Source organism: Colias eurytheme, chromosome 4 (assembly GCF_061535395.1).
Source record: "Colias eurytheme isolate Ceu_HAF_F1 chromosome 4, ilColEury1 Martin Lab GWU primary, whole genome shotgun sequence".
In the NCBI taxonomy this organism is placed as follows: domain Eukaryota; kingdom Metazoa; phylum Arthropoda; class Insecta; order Lepidoptera; family Pieridae; genus Colias; species Colias eurytheme.
In genome coordinates, this window is record NC_142983.1 from 10,361,831 (window position 1) to 10,383,877 (window position 22,047).

Below are 22,047 nucleotides of genomic sequence, written 5' to 3' on the forward strand. Positions count from 1 at the left end.
CTGGACAATTTTCACACACGGCAATTCTGATCCCTTACTAAGCTTTCGCTCGTGTTATGGAAACCAGATGGCTGATAAACATACGTATTTAATTTTAAATAAATACTTATTTATATAATGAACACCCAAACATAGAGCAAACACACACAATTCACACAAATATTTGTCCTGGGTGGGAATCGAACCCACGACCTCTGGCTTGGAAGGCAGGGTCACTAACAACTAAGCCAACCGGTCAGTCGAATAATATATTTGACTTGTCATAAATTATAGTAATGAAAGATATTAAATTAAAGAAATAACTCATCATCATAATTTTTATTAGATACAATATAATAAATAGCTATTACCTTATTCTAACTTAAAATTACCTTACACCTAGAAGTATTCTAAACTGGATGTATAATTTTAACTTTTTTCGTATTTTACTGTTTCGTTTGTATTATTACAAAAAGATCTTTTAAAATATTTAAATTCTGCTAAAATACAAACTGAATAATCAGGTCAGTTTACTCTTAAATAACAAGGCTTGAATAAATATTGAGCAATGACTAACCCATTATATAATAATTACTTAGTTATATAATAACTACAGTGTCACTCCATTCACATATTTCACATAGAAATACACTAATTCTATAAGTATTGGACTAATATCACAATAGTTCATACAGAGACACAAATTATCTCCAACAATTACTCTTCTAATAATCTTTTCTATCAAGATATCTACCTATAACATCAGCGATGCTTTTATCTTGATACATTCCAGCACTAACCCATACTTCCCTCAAATCCCAACTATTTTGTGATCCTTTCGCTCCACTAAGTGATAATGAGATAGCAATAACGTTAAATTGATGCCTATTACAGAATTAACTTGAGGACAAACTCTTCTTATTTTTCTCAGCTGGGTCGATGAGATACCGTTTGACACCGTGATAGTAGACAGGCATATATTCTTCCCAACTGAAGAGGGAAGCGTCGCAGGGGAACGTCTTGCGGTCTTCAGGACTGAGGTTGTAGAACATGGCTCTTGTTTTGTCGCTCATTATCATCCAGGATTGGGAAGAGAAGAATCGGATCGTGTCCAAATATGATGCAAGTTTGGTCTGGGTTTTGACATACCTAGAAAGATGGAGAGGTTTAGATATAGTTTATTTCAGTATATGAAAATGTAATTTGAGCGCTCAAGCGCAAGCAGAAAATAAAAATATTAGATAAGATATGAGCAAAATATTAGTAGTAATGAAACTAGGTAAAGATAGAATCATAGAAATATTCACATCTATAATAGCAGTCAGTCATGAATCGAATTGCATAATCAGGCAAGAGACAAATTACTAACCTCGTAGATTTTCCGAGTAGATAGAGGACGAAATCTGCTAAATAAGCCGGTACTGTTTGCAGAATAAACGTTGCCAATGTCAGTAACCACTCTGATTTGGAGAACAGCATGCCCGGGAATGGTAACTCATCTAAAAATAGAAACATTTTTTTATTAAAGTAACATTCTGGAAGTTATAATTTTCCAAAAACTTATATGATTGAGTTCATAGTATTCAAAACATTTCTTATTTCTTGAAAATAAAAATATCTGCGTATAATTATAAAAAAAGTCGTAAAAAAAAAGCAAAGTCGTTCTTCATTTCCATACAAAGTGTTTGAAACTAGACGGTAATATGGGAGATGACCAATTTTTTTTTTTCACTAAATTTAGTTTCATGATTAATAGCAACATTTAAAGAAATAACTTACTGTATCCATGTTTCAAGGCTTCTTTAGTGTACAATACAGATGTTTCCTTTAATGATATGGGGTTGCTCGTACTACTACAGGCATGATAAATTGGAACTTCTTTGGATCTAGACAAACAGAAAATAGATTAATGAATACTGTATACATACATAGCTTTTAGGATTGCAGCAACTTATTGTAGTAAAAACAATATAATAAAATATTTGTTTAATACAGATATAATTATAAAAGTACAAATAAAATGACGTACACTAGCTTATGGTCTTTTTTTAATTGCAGTTAAAAATTCCAAAAAGATAAATAATTAATATTAATGAAATAGATCGTCATTGTAACTTACTTCTTGCAACGTGCTCCACTAATAATTGTAAGATTGATGACGTAGTCAACAGGAATCATGTCGAAAGCAAATTTCTTGTCTCCGTACAAAGTGCGCACCCATCCCTTGGCAATAAGGGCCAGAACTGGTGTAGGACCTTGCCAGTTATCAATCCAACCTTCGACTGGTTCTTTAACTGCTGCTGTCACTAAAATTGAAGATTTGTATATAAAATTTAGCTACTAGAAAAGAGAAGATCAATTTAAACTTACAGGCAATGGTAATGATACTTATGGTGTAATAAATGATAAAGAATATAATGTTTTTGTCAATATTAGATAAGCAGTAATTGATATGAATATTTAACGCAATGTATTATATCAATCTAAAAGATTTCTTAATATCGATTATAACTGGCTGATAATTGAAACAAACATGTAAACAACTTCAAATTTATAATACTGATTTATGTATAAACTTACCTATTGCTGGTCGCACGATTATTGTGGGCATATCTCCATGATTTTCAACTACAAAATTTTCAGCAAGGGCCTTAGTAAATGCATATGTATTAGGACGACCATCTGTAACAAATATCATTCCAAATTATAATTTGTTATTATTTCTTCATTTACTATTGTCTTGTTACTTAAAGTGATCGTCAATTATATTCTGTACTAGCTGTGCCCCGCGGTTTTATCACCATTGGTTTTGTTCTTAACGTGATGTTATAAATGCCTTCTCCGATAAATGGGCTATATAACACTGAAAGTTTTTTTCACATAGGACCAGTAGTTCCTGATATTAGTCCAACCAAAGTTACAAACAAGCAAACAAACTTTTAGTTTTACAATATTAGTAAAGATTCAGTACTTTTTGTCAATAATGTTATTTACCTAAAACATCAGGTGTAAATCTTTCGCTAGGGTCGTTATCTTCGATTAAATCGTAGACCTCCTTCATAGGTTTAGGTGATGGATAGAGCCTCTCTTCCACGTGACATCTTGTCATGCTCGTATTTGAGTACGCTGTTGATACGTACACAAACGACTGCAAAATAAACAGTTTAGATTAATATTTATAATATTATGTAATTATATTTACCCTTCTCAGCGTAAATATATTTACTTTTTACATATTGGTTAGTTGCATAGAAATATTTCTAAGAATTGCTGTTTATTATATTTCTAGTTTGATTTCGGTTTGGAGAACAATACAAATTTTTAATTTTTAGTTCATTAACCAACATACAAACTTTTCTCTTACAGAACATTTTATGACAAAATCTATTTACATATTTATTCTTACCTTCAAGAGCTTCATTTGTTGCGCTAGCTTCATCACCTCCCTCGTACCTTCGACGTTCACTTTCATTGCCACTGACAATGGTTCATTGAACTTGATAGTAGCAGCTAAGTGGAATACGACAGATACCTACAAATTTTTAAATATAAGAAAGTTGCCGGATTAAAACAAACAACTAGGGATACATTTTTGGTCATGTTCATGGTTACAATTTACACTGGCCACATTTATTTTAATTGTTTCTTTTTTTACATTTTATAAGGCGATCTTTTAATCATTTAATTTTTTCTTTCGTTAAATGTTCTATTTTTAAATTTGTTATCTAACATGCCAGTACGTGATATATTTTTTCTATTACTTTCATGCGTACAAAACAAACCTCTCACCTCATTAAAAAGTGTTTCCTGATCTTCTTGACTGATTCCAAGGTTTTCTGCGACAAGGTCCCCATAGACTGGTACTATCTTTTCCAAATCTTGAGGCCGTGATTCTCTCAATCGAGCGAAGGGCTGTTGATGAAATGGATAATAAAATAATAAATAAATAATAAACATGATAGTTTTTATCTTTAAAAATGTATTGTCAATTTATCAGATAATTAATTAAAGTCGTAAATATTCGTAATTAAAATTAAACAGTTTAAAATTTACCATTTATGGAATTGTTAATAAGCTTTTTTCTCATTCTTTTTAATTTACATTAACTATACCTAGGTATATATTTGAATTGTAATTACCTCGGAATCCAGGATCTTCTTAATCCTGTCAATGCCTGATACGCCCTTCTTCTCTCGAACTAAGATGAATACTTTGCCGATGTCTTTGCAGCTGTATAGCAGTTTTTCTATAAGGCCCTGTCAAAAATATAATTAAATTATCATCGTATCATATTAGCATATTATGGTAATACCAAATAATTTACATATACTTGACAGACATGTAAAGTATGGTATATGCAAAAAAATGTATAATATGTACTAACTAACAAGTACGTCGTTTTCCTTAAATATAAGGTATAAGATAAATTAAAAGAATGTATTAATATTTTTTTTCTTAAGAATTGACCTTGAACTTTAAAGATCTTTCTCAAAAATGACGTAACTAGCAGTTATATAAACGGCATTTTTGTATTGTTATTTACGTATTTAAAAAATATTATTAATCTACGTATAATGAAATATTCATTAACGAGATAATAAAACTTCCTATTGGTGCCTACTAAAGATAGATCAGAATTCAGAAAATAAAGATTTAACGGATTTTAAACGCGATTTATTCATTATATTATTTCCCAGACACACTTTGTATAGTGAGCGTGATCACGTTAAAATCTTTAATTTCTAACGGTCTTACTAATAAAATGTTATCCATTCGCTTTGCAATGGATTAGTTATTGCAATAACCTGTCTTGTTTTTATGATTGACGTTTCATGTGAGCAAGAGCGACACAGCTATGGTAGAAATTTATCCATTGTTTAACTTTTTATTATTAAGGCCTATGTATAATACCCGCGTAAAATCAAAGACTAGGAAATACTATATCAGAATTTTTACCTTTCCTAAAAAGCCAGTTCCACCAGTGATGAATACAGATTTCCCGGCATAAAAACCAGGTACTGAGATGTCAGTCATGTTATCCATTGACGCCATTACGAATCTGAAAACAATAATAAGAATGTTATTGTATTAAATAGTTATAAATTTGTTTATAATATCACACAGGATGCATTGATCATACAAACAGTCTGTGCATTTCAATATGTTGTCAATGAGTATTTACTATATCATGATTTTAATTAACCAGTTTTTGGCAAGGTGAATGACGTCATGACCTTGGAATATAAACCTTGCAATATAATACGGGCATGATTCGTAAACCAAATTCTGTAACACCAAAAGGATTATTCACATTACATTGACCGTGACCCGACTACAATGTCCTATTTCCAAATGATAAAATTCATTGAAACATTACACAATTTAATCCACCTTGAGGCTAATTAGCCGATTATCAACCCCGATTTTATCAAACTCTATTCTTTTTATTTGACGTCACGATAATTGATAATAGTGCCCTGAATGATACGCTTTATAGGCCAAAGTCACTATGTGATCAATTAATATTTTTATGGAAATGTTCTTTTTTTTATCTTTTGCGTTCTTAATAAAATATTTGATAGTCCTACACCTTTACTTTCACTATACAGTGAAAGTAAATCATCTCAAAGTAAGTAAATACGCCTGATTGACCAAAAATAAGCAAGTGCACATGATTAAAAGAATCTCAGAATCATGTTGAATGAAAAAATAAATGCACTCAATTCATAGATTGGAAAACTTAATTCATCACTACATAGTATAAAAAAAGTCGCTTTCTCTGTCCCTATGTCCCACACATATTATGTTGGACATATCCAATGTATGCTTAAATCTTTAAAACTACGCAACGGATTTTGATGCGTTTTTTTAATAGAACGAGTGATTCAAGAGGAAGGTTTTAGTATATAATTTATTAGGTTTTAGACAAAGCGGGCGAGCCGCGGGCGGTAAGCTAGTCAATGAAATAATTTTGCATTGATAACCGATACCTACAGTTCACCCACAGTCACGTTCAAGGCCGACTAATTGCAATAATCACACATTGATAATAACAATTAATCACTGACCAAGATTCGTATAATCGAAAGTGATTTTCGATAACAGTTGCGAAGGAGATTCATTTTCATCAAACCAGAAGAATCTATCAATAATATTTCCATAATATAATAGAAATGCATTGAACTGCCCCCGTTCCATCATACGTTAAAGCAGTAGTATTACCTACCAGTGTGTAAAAATGACAGCGCTATAAAGCGTCTAGCGTCATCACTTTCCCACACTGGAAATAATACTGCTTTATCATTGTCCCCTGAACTTCTTCAGATGAAACGACCCACAAATGATTTAAAGGCTTTAAAATATTTAGGTCATTATGTTATAAGGACTCTGTATCATAATATTATGAAGATATAAAAAAAGAGTTTATCGAGTAAGATTGATACTAGAAATGGTGTATTAAGATTTTTATTTATAGACACGCCTGGGTCTAAGTCGCATTGAACTTGACTAGATTGGCATCGCCCCAATCGGACACCGCCTGTAAGGACAAGTTCATGCAATCGACCATCGCCTCCCGTAGAGACTGAATTTGTGCCGTACTGGATCGCGCGCTGGATACGTATCTCTCCACAACAGTGCTATCTTCTGCGTACCCATAGATACCGGGTTTCAGAAGATCGTTGATGTGTAACATTAATTCCAGAAATTAAAATGTTTTTGTGGTTTTACATAAGGTAGATATTATTTTTAAAAGGGCACTCGAACTTCAATGAGACTTTGCCAATCATATTAGTACAGTCATGGTGTAATTGAAACTATACGTACATAATATTAATATTATCTTCAGTTTCTAAAGTTTTAATCGATAAAATTATCATTACTATACATATTAAATAACCGCGGACCATGTAAGGATCCTTGAGGAACGCCTAAATATCTTTGTAGGTATTAGCAGATTTTTCCCTTATTTATTACTAAAATATTAATTCAATATATTTGTTTAAATAAGAGCATTACAAATCCTCTAATCCTGTTTGTAATCCATCCTAAAATCATATTCAATGCAAATAATTCATAAGTTATTTATAGACTTTTTAGCGAGCACGATCACACAACAGATCAAAAATTATAAGAAAAGCGTAAAAACACAAGAAAATATTAAGATACTAATTTATATTTTAAAATTTGATAGCATTAAAAGGCCTATAATTAAATATAATTAATTTAATTTTCAAATAAAAGTTAACAGGTTAACTTTAATTATTCTCTTTTGATGCTTAGTGAATTTATATAAAAAATCTACGTAGTAAAAATCTTTTTTGTTTAAACTCGTAAAGTTAATTTGATTTTAAACAATAGTTTTAGAAAAAAATATGATCAATTTAATCTAATTGGAGACCTTTAATATGAATCTAAGTAATTATCCTGTCATGTTAATTTTGGATTTATAAAAAGGGTAAAAATCTATTTTCTTATTATATTTTATTATTAAACAGCATACATTAAATTTTACGATGTACAATTTGAACATTAATTTATTTATGTTTTTGTTTTTTTATTCAAATAATAATTTTAGCAATATGCAATTTTATATCAATAACATTTATTACAAAGGAATTTTTTCAAGATGCTTATTATAGAAATTTATTAATCATTTTATTACCATGTCATTGATTTGTAACCAAACAAAAAATTACTTAAATTAAGATGAATAATATTAAGGTAAAGTCCTTAAATTATCCTTTTGAATTAAACAAAAAAAAATATAAAAGAATTTCCATTTATTAATTTTCGATCTGATTAAAGCTATTTATTAAAAAAATCACAGTAGTATTCACACTCACACTTCAGGTATTTAAAAACATAAATAAATGTATAAATTATTATTGTTTACAATCATCTTACTCGTGTACAAAAAAACAACAATGTTTACCTTCTCAAAATTCCTTTAAGTGCACTACACCACTAAGTTGGTTTTAAATTTTAATATTACCACAATAATTATTGTTATAAAATATTATATCTTATAGGTTATGTGCGATCCATAAGGCCCACGGTGGAACTGTGCTTGACGAAGAAAACCACTAATTTTTATAGACTCGTACATAGATACACTCAATATCTTATCTGAATAAATCGTATAACTGAATACTTGCTTGCTAACCCTTATCAATTCTGGAACTTTTTAATTACTATCCAATTCAAACGGAAGCTTGTGATAAAACCAAAAACAAATGCAAAAATTATAAATCACTATAGATTTCCGCCTGTGGCTTCGACCGCGTTTTCAAAGGAAAACCCGCATAGTTCTCATTCCCGTGGGATTTCCGGGATAAAACCTATCCTATGTGTTAATCCAAGTTACCCTCTATATGTGTGCTAAAATTCATTGTAATCGGTTCAGTAGTTTATGCGTGAAAACCTACATACATACATAAACCTACATAAATACATACATAATTATTACAAACCTTTGCTCTTTATAATATAAGTATAGATAAAACTGCAAACATAACTAAAGCACTTTCACATTAAAAAATATTTTAAAAATCTTCTTCACTTAGCACTTTTTTTGCTTTTTAAAAACTATGTTACATGTAACTACATAATATGTATTTATTTTTTTCGTATTTTTATTTAAAAAACCCTTCTAAGAGCAATTGTCGTAAAGTACTTACAGATTTAAAACAAAAACAAAATAATTTATACCATTATAATGTGTGTATAACTGAGGGTCAGCGAACAATGAATGAATAATATAATACACTCAGAAAGGTTTAAACTCTGTCATTAATTGTTTCATATTATTGTAAACAAATAAACGTAGCGTAATGTATTTATTTTTTTTAGTTCTCATGTAATGTAATACAAAGTCACTTTAGTCATCTATAGGTACTTAATATTAAGCTGAAGAGTTTGTTTGTTTATTTGAACGTGCTAATCTCAGGAACTACTTCGGCGTTAGATAGCCCATTTATCGAGGAAGGCTATATATGCTAAATTCAATCATCACGCTACGACCAACAGGAGTGGAGCACTGCGGGTAAAACCTCAGGGCACAAGCATAATTCGAAAAATGCCTTAATACCTACTTGCAAAATTGTGTCCGAATGCACAACCCGAATTTAGTTATATTCGAGCAATTCTGAATTCATAGTTTATTTTCAGAATTAAAATGAATCAAATCCTTAAAATATAAACACACCCTTGGTTTAGTGGTTAACGAACGTAGTAACAAGCAGTCGTAGGTTCGATTTATATTAGATCGGCTACTCACGTACCTGCAGCAGGGGCAATATTGGAATTGGCTCCTTAATTGTGATGTGTATAGGCAAGCAGGGGTAATTTAGAGAACGAGATGGTACCAATATCGCCCCTACGGCAGGTACGTGAGTAGCCGGCTTTAGATAGGTGAAAATTGAGCAAAAACAAAGTCTCAATCAAGCAGGACAAAGAACGTATGTAATTATGTTCATGAAGAAAATTGTTCAATGATAAATGCTATCTAAATGTTATTAAAGTTCCTCTAATCAAGAAGCCTCTAATTCATAGTTGGATCGAATTATAAAAGAAGAACATGTCATAAACAGCTAATATAATCTGCGGTGGGAATTTTTTTTTTCCCACCACTGATATATTCGCTACGCAAAACAAAATTACCTTTGTCGGAATTGTTTCTTAGAAATTATACTAATTAGAGAAAGGAATTTAGTTTTGATTAGCCACAGCTGTCCTTCACTCGTGATAAAAAAAATAATTGATGCTATAGTTTAATTATATCTATTGAGTGAGAGTTTACTTCTTCACTACATAGTATAAAACAAAGTCGCTTTCTCTGTCCCTATGTCCCTATGACGTATGCTTAAATCTTTAAAACTACGCAACGGATTTTGATGCGGTCTTTTTTAATAGATAGAGTGATTCAAGAGGAAGGTTAGTATATAATTTATTGTTTTAGACAAAGCGGGCGAAGCCGCAACAGATGAACATACTTTCACATTTATAATATTACTAGCTTTCCGCCCGCGGCTTTCCCCGCTTTGTCTAAAACATAATAAATTATATATTAAAACCTTCCTCTTGATTCACTCTATATCTATTAAAAAAACTGCATCAAAATCCGTTACGTAGTTTTAAAGATTTAAGCATACAAAGGGACAGAGAAAGCGACTTTGTTTTATACTATGTAGTGAAGAAGTAAACTCTCACTCAATAGATATAATTAAACGATAGCAACATGTATGTCCCTAACATAGGGACAGAGAAAGCGACTTTGTTTTATTCTATGTAGTGACTAGCGATCCGCCCGCGGCTTCGCCTGCTTGTTCTAAACCCAATAAATTATATTTTAAAATATTCCTAGATAATCACTCTAGGTATCTATTAAAATCCGCGTCAAAAGTCGTTGCGTAGTTTTAAAGATTTAAGCATAGATAGGTATATATTGGACATAGAAAGCGACTTTGTTTTATGCTATGTAGTGATGATACTGATAGTGATTTTGATTGATTATTTTAAAGGTAAGGATGATCGTCACGTGTATCCGGGAGGGCCCGGGTCGGCACCATTCTTGTAAGCCTTTATCTGGTTAAAACTTTGCAATCACATTCTGATCTATTGCTATCTTAAATGTATGTAATCGTAATTCGAGTTTCCGGTGATAAGCCTTATCTATTGAATTTATCTTATTTAATCATAACTTAATCATTAGCCAAAGAATCCAATTAAGATGCGCAGTAGTGTCCGACAAAACCGGGATGTTACGGTGGTGAACATAGAGCTAGAGCAAGAGCATTATTTCGTGTTCTTTCTTTCTTTGTCCGCCGATGAATACTCGTATTCATTGTTCAGTATTAGAACATTGCATATAATTTTTTCGAACGCACTAAGAACAATGAAAGACTGCTCTATGCTATTTTACACTAAAATAATTTGACACATTGGGGCTAGAATGCGTATTCGCCACAATTCGCTCGTTTGATGTAAATGCACTGTTATAATATGTAAATGTATTTACTATCTACGTACGAAATCGCATCAATATAAACTCAACTATTTTGCATAATAGAGCATCACATAGGTAACTGATTATCACATACGCAGATAAGAATGAAGGTTATATTCTTGTTAAATATTTCCGCCTGCGGCTTCGCCCGCGTTTTCAAATAAAAACCTGCATAGTTCCCGTTCCCGTGGAATTTCCGGGATAAAACCTAGCCTATGTGTTAATCCAAGTAACCCACTATATGTGTGCTAAATTTCATTGTAATCGGTTCAGTAGTATTTGCGTGAAAGAGTAACAAACATACACATACACATCCTCACAAACTTTCGCATTTATAATATTAGTCGGATATAACATATCCTGGTTCCGGCTTTCTAAACATTATACAATTTAGAATCGTCAATAGTAACAAATTAAAATATTATAGAAAAATAAACTATTTTCGACTTACCCATGACTTACTTAATCTAATAATAAATAATAAAAATCATTTAATAATAATTTTATAAACACGAAAACACAGAATTAAATAAGACTTAAATACAAAAAATGACATTTCTTATAATCCCGTTCTAAATTAGGTTTTAAAAATCAAATTATTATAATATCCCAATATATTTTAGTACAGTCAGCAACAGAAGACAAAAAAACACACCACGAATTTGAAAAAACGTCTATAATCAAAACAGCAAAATTCCTAAACTAAATAAAAGTGACTATTGCGATGCAAAACCGTCTCTTAGTCAATCTTAAAAGTTACTACAACTGTGTCTCCCATAATATTAAGAACACAGCCTTGCATTGCTACAGTAAAACGATAGTTCAATCGCGCCTCCAATCATTTTTCTTTTCATAAATTTCGGATTACATAAATGAATTGTTTAAAGTTGATGTTGCTGACTGTACAAAACTCCACACACAAACAAAATAATTTCCTGTTTTTCCAAATACTTGAATGTTATTAAGGTAATTTAAAATTATTAATTAGTTTCAAAAACAAAAAAAAAACGCCTCGGGCCAATCTACAAAGCATATTCGTTCTAAATATATAAATCGTGTATTTTTAATTTTTATGCCATTATATTACACTAATAAATTTAATTAACAATATTGGAATCTTATATATAAAATTCTCGTGTCACAATGTTAGTCTGCATACTCCTCCGAAACGGGTGGACCGATTCTCATGAAATTTTCTGTGCATATCGGGTAAGTCTGAGAATCGGCCAACATCTATTTTTCATATGTACCACGGGCGAAGCCGGGGCGGACCGCTAGTATTTTATAGTATTTTTCAGTTTTCAGTATTCTCAATATGAACTTGGTGTGTCATTTAGAAACTCGCAAAACCGACTTCTTTAAAAAAATGTAGTAAGCTGTAAACAAAGGTTCCTATTAGCTATAATTTAAATAATGTTATTGAAGGTTAATAACCTCAAGTAGTCTAAAGTATTTATTCATACAGCCTTTTGTCGAGAGTTTATAAAGATGTGACTTACGCTTTCATATTTAGCGAAATATTACTAAATTTTGATACAGAAATTGAGAACTCGGACTATGGTAGAAGCTTAATTAGAGGATGGATGCAAAAACACGAGGAACATACCAAAATAATATTTTTTAAGAAGCATCTAGATAATTAAAGAACAAACTTCAATATAGTGCAGCAAAACAAATAGATAATAATTATGCGAGTTTCTCTTTGAAAACGCGGGCGAAGCCGCGGGTGGAAATCTAGTTATACTTATACCTACCATATACGATACTGTATAATTGATGATACGAATGTAACAAAAACATTATCATTTTTGACGATATTGCAATATAGAAAATATCTAATATAACGTATTACTAGGAACCACATATTACTTTGTGATCCGCATCAAATCGCGCGAACTGCCTATAAATAATTCAACTTTTGACATTGTATTTTTGTGTCGTATGATCAATATTTATTACTCGTGGTTTATAATTTCTCGTCGAAGAGAAACTATGTGTAACAAACTAAAGTTATACTTTGTATTTTATGTAGAATATTGTTTATTACTACATATTATTTGTGTACTAAATCCTTTGCTTCTTAACCATTTTATATATTTGCTTTCTCGGATCTCTATACCTGGTTTTAGTGTCTATAAATATTATAGAATAGGAGTATGCGGTAAATTATATATTTCACCATTCATGACTTCCAAAAAACCACTACCTAGTCCAAAAAGTCATTGCGCCAGGGAAACCTTTCTAATTAACCTTTCCATAAACAAGATATCTCTATCAAAAACAATATTCATGAAAATCACTGCACAGATAACATAACTATCTTAATATATATAAATCTCGTGTCACAATGTTTGTCCTCAATGGACTCCTAAACCACTTAACCGATTATAATAAAATTCGCACACCATGTGCAGTTCGATCCAACTTGAGAGATAGGATAGTTTAAACATGTAGGTACCACGGGCGAAGCCTTGGCGGACCACTAGTACAATAATAAAAAAACAGAAAAATATACTAAACTTTTTTTTCAACTGAAAAGTTCTAGACATTTAAAAGCTTCATTTCCCCTTCAAATTGCACATTCTAATAATGCCAGTTTCTAAAAGTTCTTACTAAGTAATTACTCACGTTTCTTGCTGTATAAATCTCGCAAATTATTCTACTTCTTAAAAGTATTTCTGAAGACTAAGATCTAGTTGTACCGAACATTAAAACTATTCAAGCCTGAACATACATCGAACCTTTTGTAGATGTCAATGTTATGTTTGTAAATATTGTGCTTGCAAATGCAAATGCAAGCATTTCTTATTTAAATACTGTTGTTTGCCAGACCACAGGCAACGCAGTAATACTACGTCATTTCATGATGCCTGTACGCGTAAACGGTGTCTCATACAAGATGTATACTCTCTGAAGGGGGCTTGACATTGCTGTCTTGAATTATGTACAAGCTCTGAATTTGGATTTTGGAATGTACACTGTAGAGGATAGTTCAGAGATACACACATATATTTGTTAAAAACCTAATCTATACTAATATTATAAAGCTGAAGAGTTTGATTGTTGGTTTGTTTGTTTGAACGCGATAATCTCAGGAACTACTGGCCCGATTTGAAATATTCTTACAGTGTAAGATAGCCCATTTAGCGAAGAAGACCTTAGTCTACATAATATCATTATGCTAAGACCAACAGGAGCGGAGCACTGCGGGTAAAACCACGACGCACAACTAGTGTAGCTCTAAATTTTGTCATTTTGAAATGGGACTACAACATGGCATAGAAATCGCAATAATACCGTAGTCGAAAAAATTTAATAATGCTGTTTTCGCCATAATTTTAATTTGAAATAACACCTTAACAAGAGCATACAATATTATAATTTCTAGTACAAACAACAATGATTAATAAGCTGAGTTAGCAATTACATTAAATTTATTTGTTTATTTAATTAAACACAAAATAGATGTTAATCAAATATTAAACACGGGTATTGATGACTAATTGCTTATTAGTCATAAATCATAATCTAATAAATTGTGTACTATTAAAAAATTTGCATGTCACCACGAAACAAAATTACGCTTGAACGTTGACTTCATTAAAAAAAGTCCTTCTAAAACAAAAAAAAATCATACAACAACTACTATAATATAACAAAAAAGATATACAGGGTGTACCAAAAAGTAGTGATGAACGGAAGCTGAGAGGTAGAGGACCTAGAGGGCTATCCGAATCACCCCCATGTATGTTATGCGATTTTTCGTATTTTCGGAGTTATGACGATTTTTTCAATTTTTCACCGATCGCCGAGTACGATGATATTTTCACTCATGCTGACGTCAATGATTGCGGAAGATGCTTGATTTTTTTTGTGTGCTAAGCTGAAAGATAGGCCAATTCAGTATGGTAACATTTACTATCGTTAGATCTTTGAATGGAATAAAAAAAATAATTAAATGGCAAGAAAGATAAAATTACCCAGTATGTTCACCACTTCAAGGGCCCGTAAAAAAATAAAATCACATAAAAAAATTTTCCGTTTGACTTTTAAAAACTTGCTCTATCTATCAGATAGCTACCCTGAAAATTTCATTTTATTATTCAGAAGGCTTCAATCGAATAATTTAAATCTAAATGTGGTAAGTGCAAAAATTGAATTAACATGATGATCATTAAAACCAATAAATAGGTGTTTAATTACCAGAAATTTTTAAAATAACCCCGCTGTTGCTCAATGCAAGTGCGACATCACCGTAAAAAGTTGTCTTTTAAATGTCTGAATGCCCTTTTATCATTTTTAATGGTTTCTTCTGTTACTATGAATTTCCGGGTTATTTCGTCTAAATTGTGGCATTCTCTCAAGTAGCCGAAGTCTTTTTAATATTCCCATTGAAACAAATCAATGGGGTTTAGGTCGAGGGACCGTGGAGGCCAGGCTTTAAGGCAGGCTTCACCGGCGCATGCGCAGGCTGCAACGACCAATCCATCTTTCAGGGTATCTTGGCCCTTTAGCCTGGCCTGCACGGTCCCCGGACATAAACCCTATTGATTATTTTCCGTGGGGATACTACAAAGACGAGAGACTGCCACAATTTGGACGAAATAACCCGGAAATTCATAGTAGCAGAAGAAACCATTAAAAATGATAAAAGGGCATTCAGACATTTAAAAGACTACTTTTTACGGTGATGTCGCACTTGCATTGAGCAACAGCGGGGTTATTTTAAAAATTTCTGGTAATTAAACACCTATTTATTGGTTTTAATGATCATCATGTTAATTCAATTTTTGCACTTACCACATTTAGATTCAAATTTTTCGATTGAAGCCTTCTGAATAATAAAATGAAATTTTCAGGGTAGCTATCTGATAGATAGAGCAAGTTTTTAAAAGTCAAACGGAAAACTTTTTTTATGTGATTTTATTTTTTTACGGGCCCTTGAAGTGGTGAACATACTGGGTAATTTTATCTTTCTTGCCATTTCATTCTTTTTTTTATTCCATTCAAAGATCTAACGATAGTAAATGTTACCATACTGAATTGGCCTATCTTTCAGCTTAGCACACAAAAAAAATCAAGCATCTTCCGCAATCATTGACGTCAGCATGAGTGAAAATATCATCGTACTCGGCGATAGGTGAAAAATTGAAAAAATCGTCATAACTCCGAAAATACGAAAAATCGCATTACATACATGGGGGTGATTCGGATAGCCCTCTAGGTCCTCTACCTCTCAGCTTCCGTTCATCACTACTTTTTGGTACACCCTGTATTACAACTAGACTAATATACCTACATGTTATATGTGGCTATATGATAAGTTACTAATGTTATGTCATGCCCCGTGGTTTCTATAGACTATAGGTAGGTAGGTATTGAAAGAAGTACCCTATGTCTGTCTCTTCAACTATTTACTGTGATTTAGCTTTGTAAGCTTAGCAAACAGACACACGCATTTTTAATATTATTAGTGTAGAAGATTTCGAAGTCCATTTCGTTAATAGTTTGCATATCCTACTTAATAATTATACAATTTTCGATAATCGTTACGTTCACAATCGAATTCGCAGAAATATTGATAAAAAGATAATTGGAACATCCGCAAAATCTACGCAAAGCATTAATACCATTTTCACAAGAAACGATCGAAAAATAATAATTATTTTTAAGATATTCAGCGGGATTTTCTCAAATGATTTTCGCCCTGATAATTGTGTTCAAATCATTGAGATATACATATATGGAGACGACACCGCCTACATCACTTATGTTCCGCTCAACATACGCCACATGACGTATGTTGAGCGGTTTTTTTTAATGGTTTTAAAGTGAAACGCATCAAATATGCCTTCGTGTGTGTTACGATATTGCACAAATAATACAAATAATACGGAAATGTGCAAAGGAATAACTTTCATCGGTAAGAACCTAACTAGATAATAATTTTTAAAACTTAGTTAGAGCAAAAAAATGGCGCACAGATTTTGTTCGTGGTGTCTCCTCCATACGTATAGTAATATTATCTCAATGGTTCAAATAAACAAATATTGGTGAAGAATTGATATTTATAGAATTAGATAAAAAATTGCGTTTAAAATATGCCGTTTATAAGTAGCTGTTTAAAATATCCATATCTGACTTCAATTTAATTTATTTTTATAATTGACATACTGCCATTTAATTAAGCTTAAAATACATTAAAAAATAAATGATAATAAATTTTCAGGACAAATTACACACACGGCACGATCTGATCCCATACTAAGCTTTCGCTTGTGTTATGGAAACCAGATGGCTGATAAACATACATATTATGTATATATAATTTTGAATAAATACTTATATAGATAATTACCACCCAGACACAGAGCAAACATCTATGATCATCACACAAATATTTGCCCCGGGTGGGAATCGAACCCACGACCTCTGGCTTGGAAGGCAGGGCCACTACCAAAATAGTCAAAACTAAATAAATACGACAAACAAGGGCTTTGTCCATTAAGCTGTAAAGGAGCTTTCGAATTTAATCGGTCATTGTGAAACACAAAGCAATGAGCTAGAAATGAGCCTAGAAATTGGTTTGTCGAGAGACTATTATTAATTAACATTTTTAATAAACTAGGTATAAATTAATCAGCATTATAATTAATACCTAGATTACAACAAGAACACCACTTAAATCAATTATACGTAATAATTTAACTTTAATTAAAAAATACAATAACTTGAGGTCTTGAGGAGGTAGATAAAAGATTATTAAAATGAATGTCAAGCCTTAACAATATTACCTTCTCGTGCAATAAACAGATATTTCCAAGAATTGCATAATCGTGTTAAGACTGAACGGTTGGCTTGGTTGGTAGTGACTAGTGGCCCTGCCTTCCAAGCCAGAGGTCGTGGGTTCGATTCCCACCCGGGGCAAATATTTGTGTGATGAACATAGATGTTTGCTCTGTGTCTGGGTGTTAATTATCTATATAAGTATTTATTTAAAATAATTTATGTATGTTTATCAGCCATCTGGTTTCCATAACACAAGCAAAAGCTTAGTATGGGATCAGATCGTGCCGTGTGTGCAAATTGTCCTGAAATATTTATTTATTTAAAATTTCAACATCAAAAACAGCTCTTTTCGCTGCCCCATGTTATTTCAATGTAAAGCTGTAGGTACATATCTCGCACTTTAATTTCCTCTTTACGACATTCAAGTCAATTTTACTTTACCCGTAGCTTTGACATAAAGATGCGTTGAGAGGGAACCAATCTCTTAGATTAGGTAAAGTACTAGAGCTACATATAAAGTGTACTAGTTTCAGCTTGCAGATTCACTCACATCATACTCGATAAAAAGTATTAACGTATGTAAAATTTTATCCAGACTCGACAATGTAACAAGAATGAACATCATTCGTCATAGAAATCATACATTTATCTGTGCCCTATAATTATTATGGGTAAAAAATTAGGCGAATTATGCTTTCAAATTAAAAAAAAATATTAAAAAATACGTGTCGCACTCGGGGACTGCCGCGGTAAAGCTGCTATTGCATGCTATGCCTTCAAGCCACACCTCCGTGCCCGTTGGAGTGGGGAGCGTGAGGTTTTTCGTTACGCAATTTCTGGATTCGGTCCCCGCGCTCAAGGCTCGCGATAGAAGCTATGCAATAGCTTAAAAATTCTGTCATAAGGCGGGAATCCTAATCGTTATAAAATTGGAAAGTATTTGATTAATCATTTTAATGCTACAAAAGTAAAATAAAATTTTAATTTCCTGTTGAATATATCCAACGCATAAGGTAAATGAAGGCAATATCAGATCAAGACAAGATTAAAGTCTATTACCTACATTAGGATATCAAAAAGTGTCAAGAGCCACCTTATCTTTATCACGCGTGTATCACGATTTATAAAAATGATATTTAAATATAGATTAATGGATTTCAAAATATTTCATACAATTTTCAATACTTCTTGAGGAAAGAGTCATCACTCTGGTTGGGTGCAAACTTTTCCATAATCTTTAGTCTTTGAAACGTAAGTTCTAAATAATGTAATAAAGTTTCAGGTTTCAATATATAAGCTACTAGCAGTCCGCCCCGGCTTCGCCCGTGGTACAATAAAAGGTAGCCTATGTCCTTTCTCGGGTATAAAAATATCTCCATACCAAATTTCATACAAATTGGTTCAGTAGTTTAGGCGTGATTGAGTAACAGACAGACAGACAGACAGAGTTACTTTCGCATTTATAATATTAGTATGGATATAATATAGCTTTCTTTCCTTCATTCATAATTTCAACTATCAGTTCAATTTTAAATGAAAATCCAATCCAATTATACTAGCCCTTAGCCGTTTAAAATTACATGAATTAGATGTCATTTTAAACTGACGTCCCCAAAAAAGTAGATTCTCAATTCAACTGATTTTTTTTAAGCTATTGCATAGCTTTTATCTCGGACTTTGAGCGCGTCGACCGACTGTAAAAATTCCGTAACGAAAAAACCTAACATCCCGGCATAGCGACGCGATGCTATGCAATAGCTTTACCGCGGCAGTCCTCGAGTGCCACACGGATTTTTTTTTTGTTACTCGATTACTACGTTGGTTTTCAATCGACTATAGTCTCTGTGGTGTTCTTTTATTGTGTTAAATAAAGTAAGCAATATAATTTAGTTTAGCCATTTATTACCTTTTTGAGAATCTAGTGCCCTTTTTGTAGAAAAGATTATCTATGAATCTCTATCAAAGTTCAAATCTAATCAGTAATAGCTCACGCGGTTACCAGCGTGCTAACTTACGTTGTTTAATTAATAAATATTCTTATCAATATCTATCGATATCATACCATCGGAAAATAGGTGATAGTGTAAATAACAATTCCATTCAAGAAATTGAAAAGATAAGTAAATCACTTAATACAAACGACTTTGTATTATCATATAACAACTGATTCTTTTTCAGAGATTTTTCTGATAATAATGTTATCTTTAACTAGCTGTGCACCGCGGTTTTACCCGCTTCACTCTGCTCTTATTGGTGTTAGCGTGATGATATATAGACTATAAGCCTTCCTCGATAAATGGACTATCTAACAGTGAAATCATTTTTCAAATTGAACCCGTAGTTCCTGAGATTAGCACGTTTAGGCAAACAAAATCTTCAGCTTTACAATATTAGTATTTTTTATAGGAGAGTAGGCAAAATATTATGAGCATGTGGATCGGCTGGTCGTAAGCAATTCCACAGCCCATAGACATCTACAGATGTGTCCATAGACGTGTTGCCGACTTTTTAAGGTGGAGGTAGACTCTCTTTTTAAATGGATACTATCATATAGTAGAGTATACATGACGTATCGACTCCTACGATTATCGACGATCTTATTACAATAATAAGAGACCAATATAAAACATCCTAGCAACAGTAGGTAATCTATGTTTATATGGAAAATTTACTATAAATGAATTAGATAATGCGTGTTTAGGCAGATAGCAAATTTCTAAGAAAGTGATGTTAGTCACACCACTTACCTAGTTATAATACAAAAACGGAGGCCAGATTTCATTGATTTTTAGTGTGCTGGATTCGCTGGAAGTGAATTGAAGTGATTTAGTTAAAATTTTAAAGTTAAACCAGATGAGAGAGGCAGCATTTCTCACAAAAAAATAATGCCCATTTCACATTCATCTTGTACAGTGTGGAAATTTTCGATGGGCCCTGGAGGGAAAGTACCTACTTGAAATACTGGAGATTGCAATTTTGCTGAAATGAAACATTTCTAAAAAACTAAATGAACCTTTGAAAAAATCCGCGCATCCCCCTTATCGCTTAAAAACAATCTCTATCAGGCAACATTTGTTCAACTAATGGCGATCAAGTGAACGTTCTGTGTTTGCGTGAATCGCTTGTGATATATAATTAAAAATATAATCAGCTCATGACTTCAGGGTGGTATAACATTCGATAAATTACCTATGACGTAGTTTATTTGCACAAATGTTTAAAACCAATCAATTCTCACTAATTTAATTATCTTTAGATAATATGAAAACGTATGATTTTGGCACTGATGATTTTGTTAAACTACCGTACGTAAGTAGATACTTAAAAAATGGTTACAAATTGCAATCGTTATTAATTTCATACAAAAATATGTCATATTCTTCTTGGAACTTCTATTTCTTTAATTAAGAACTAAGAAACAAGTTTTCGTCGAATTCCTTTATATCCGTCGTTAATTTTCTTCTTTCTTTCCTATAATCCCTTATTCCTTGAAAGTGTTGCATTTGCAGAGGACCTACTTATTCAAAAGTTCATGGGCGGTGATGTTCACGAATCACCAGTTCGATTACCCTTACTATCGTATCTTATTTTACTAATATTATAAATGCGAAAGTTTGTGAGGATGTGTGTGTGTGTGTTTGTTACTCTTTCACGCAAATTCTACCGAACCGATTACAATGAAATTTAGCACACATATACAGGGTAACTTGGATTAATCCCACGGGAAAGGGAACTATGCGGGTTTTCCGTTGAAAACGCGGGCGAATCCGCGGGCGGAAATCTAGTTCTTATATAAAAAAAGATTATTATTTTTATAGAAATTAATGTACGTTTTCTTGTTCGCGTCTTTAACAGAAAAAAAACTATTCTCCAATCGTCAATCTAATCTTAAAAATCATTTTCACAACCGAAGCATTGAACTGTCGTTACTTTATAATCGTGCCTTCATCACGTCAAAGAAATAGGCTATCATGGCCTTCAAGCATGATTCGTAGTCATTAATTAGTTTTATCAGCAACATTATTTCATAATAATATATCTGTTCGGATTTAGATGTCTACAGTTTATCGAGACTTCCGTTCTATACTTTGAAACGCATGCTTGAATGAGGTTCTAAAATCGGGATCAATAATGTTAATTCATAATAAGTGGGGGTATAAGGCCTGGCTGTTAACCCCTGCCGCCGAAGGTGAACGCAGGCCACCGTTGGGTTTTAGTGGGTATGGCTTCTCGCGAGTCCCACATACCCCCTCACGCAGAAAAACTGCAGAGGG

General features: G+C 32.3%; 1 protein-coding gene across 1 annotated transcript; it reads right to left on the reverse strand.

The window, feature by feature from the left end:
• Positions 1-313: 313 nt before the first annotated feature.
• On the reverse strand, positions 314-7,962 carry LOC149909181 (putative fatty acyl-CoA reductase CG5065). The gene is made up of 11 exons (XM_090101415.1): positions 7,913-7,962; positions 4,936-5,038; positions 4,119-4,235; positions 3,769-3,891; positions 3,386-3,511; positions 2,974-3,127; positions 2,560-2,661; positions 2,099-2,285; positions 1,759-1,865; positions 1,349-1,478; positions 314-1,128 (listed from the first exon to the last, which is right to left on the reverse strand). Exons 2-11 carry the CDS (start codon positions 5,029-5,031, stop codon positions 876-878), a joined length of 1,395 nt encoding a protein of 464 aa, XP_089957541.1. The 5' UTR covers positions 5,032-5,038; positions 7,913-7,962; the 3' UTR covers positions 314-875.
• Positions 7,963-22,047: the final 14,085 nt, after the last annotated feature.

Excerpts from the sequence above, each read along its gene's own strand:
- LOC149909181 (XM_090101415.1), bottom strand. The coding sequence starts at position 5,031 with ATGGCGTCAATGGATAACATGACTGACATCTCAGTACCTGGTTTTTAT. Across the intron at positions 2,286-2,559 it reads AATCGTGCGACCAGCAATAG|TGACAGCAGCAGTTAAAGAA; the intron begins GTAAGTTTATAC and ends CTTCAATTTTAG. Across the intron at positions 1,479-1,758 it reads AGCCTTGAAACATGGATACA|ATGAGTTACCATTCCCGGGC; the intron begins GTAAGTTATTTC and ends TTCTATTTTTAG.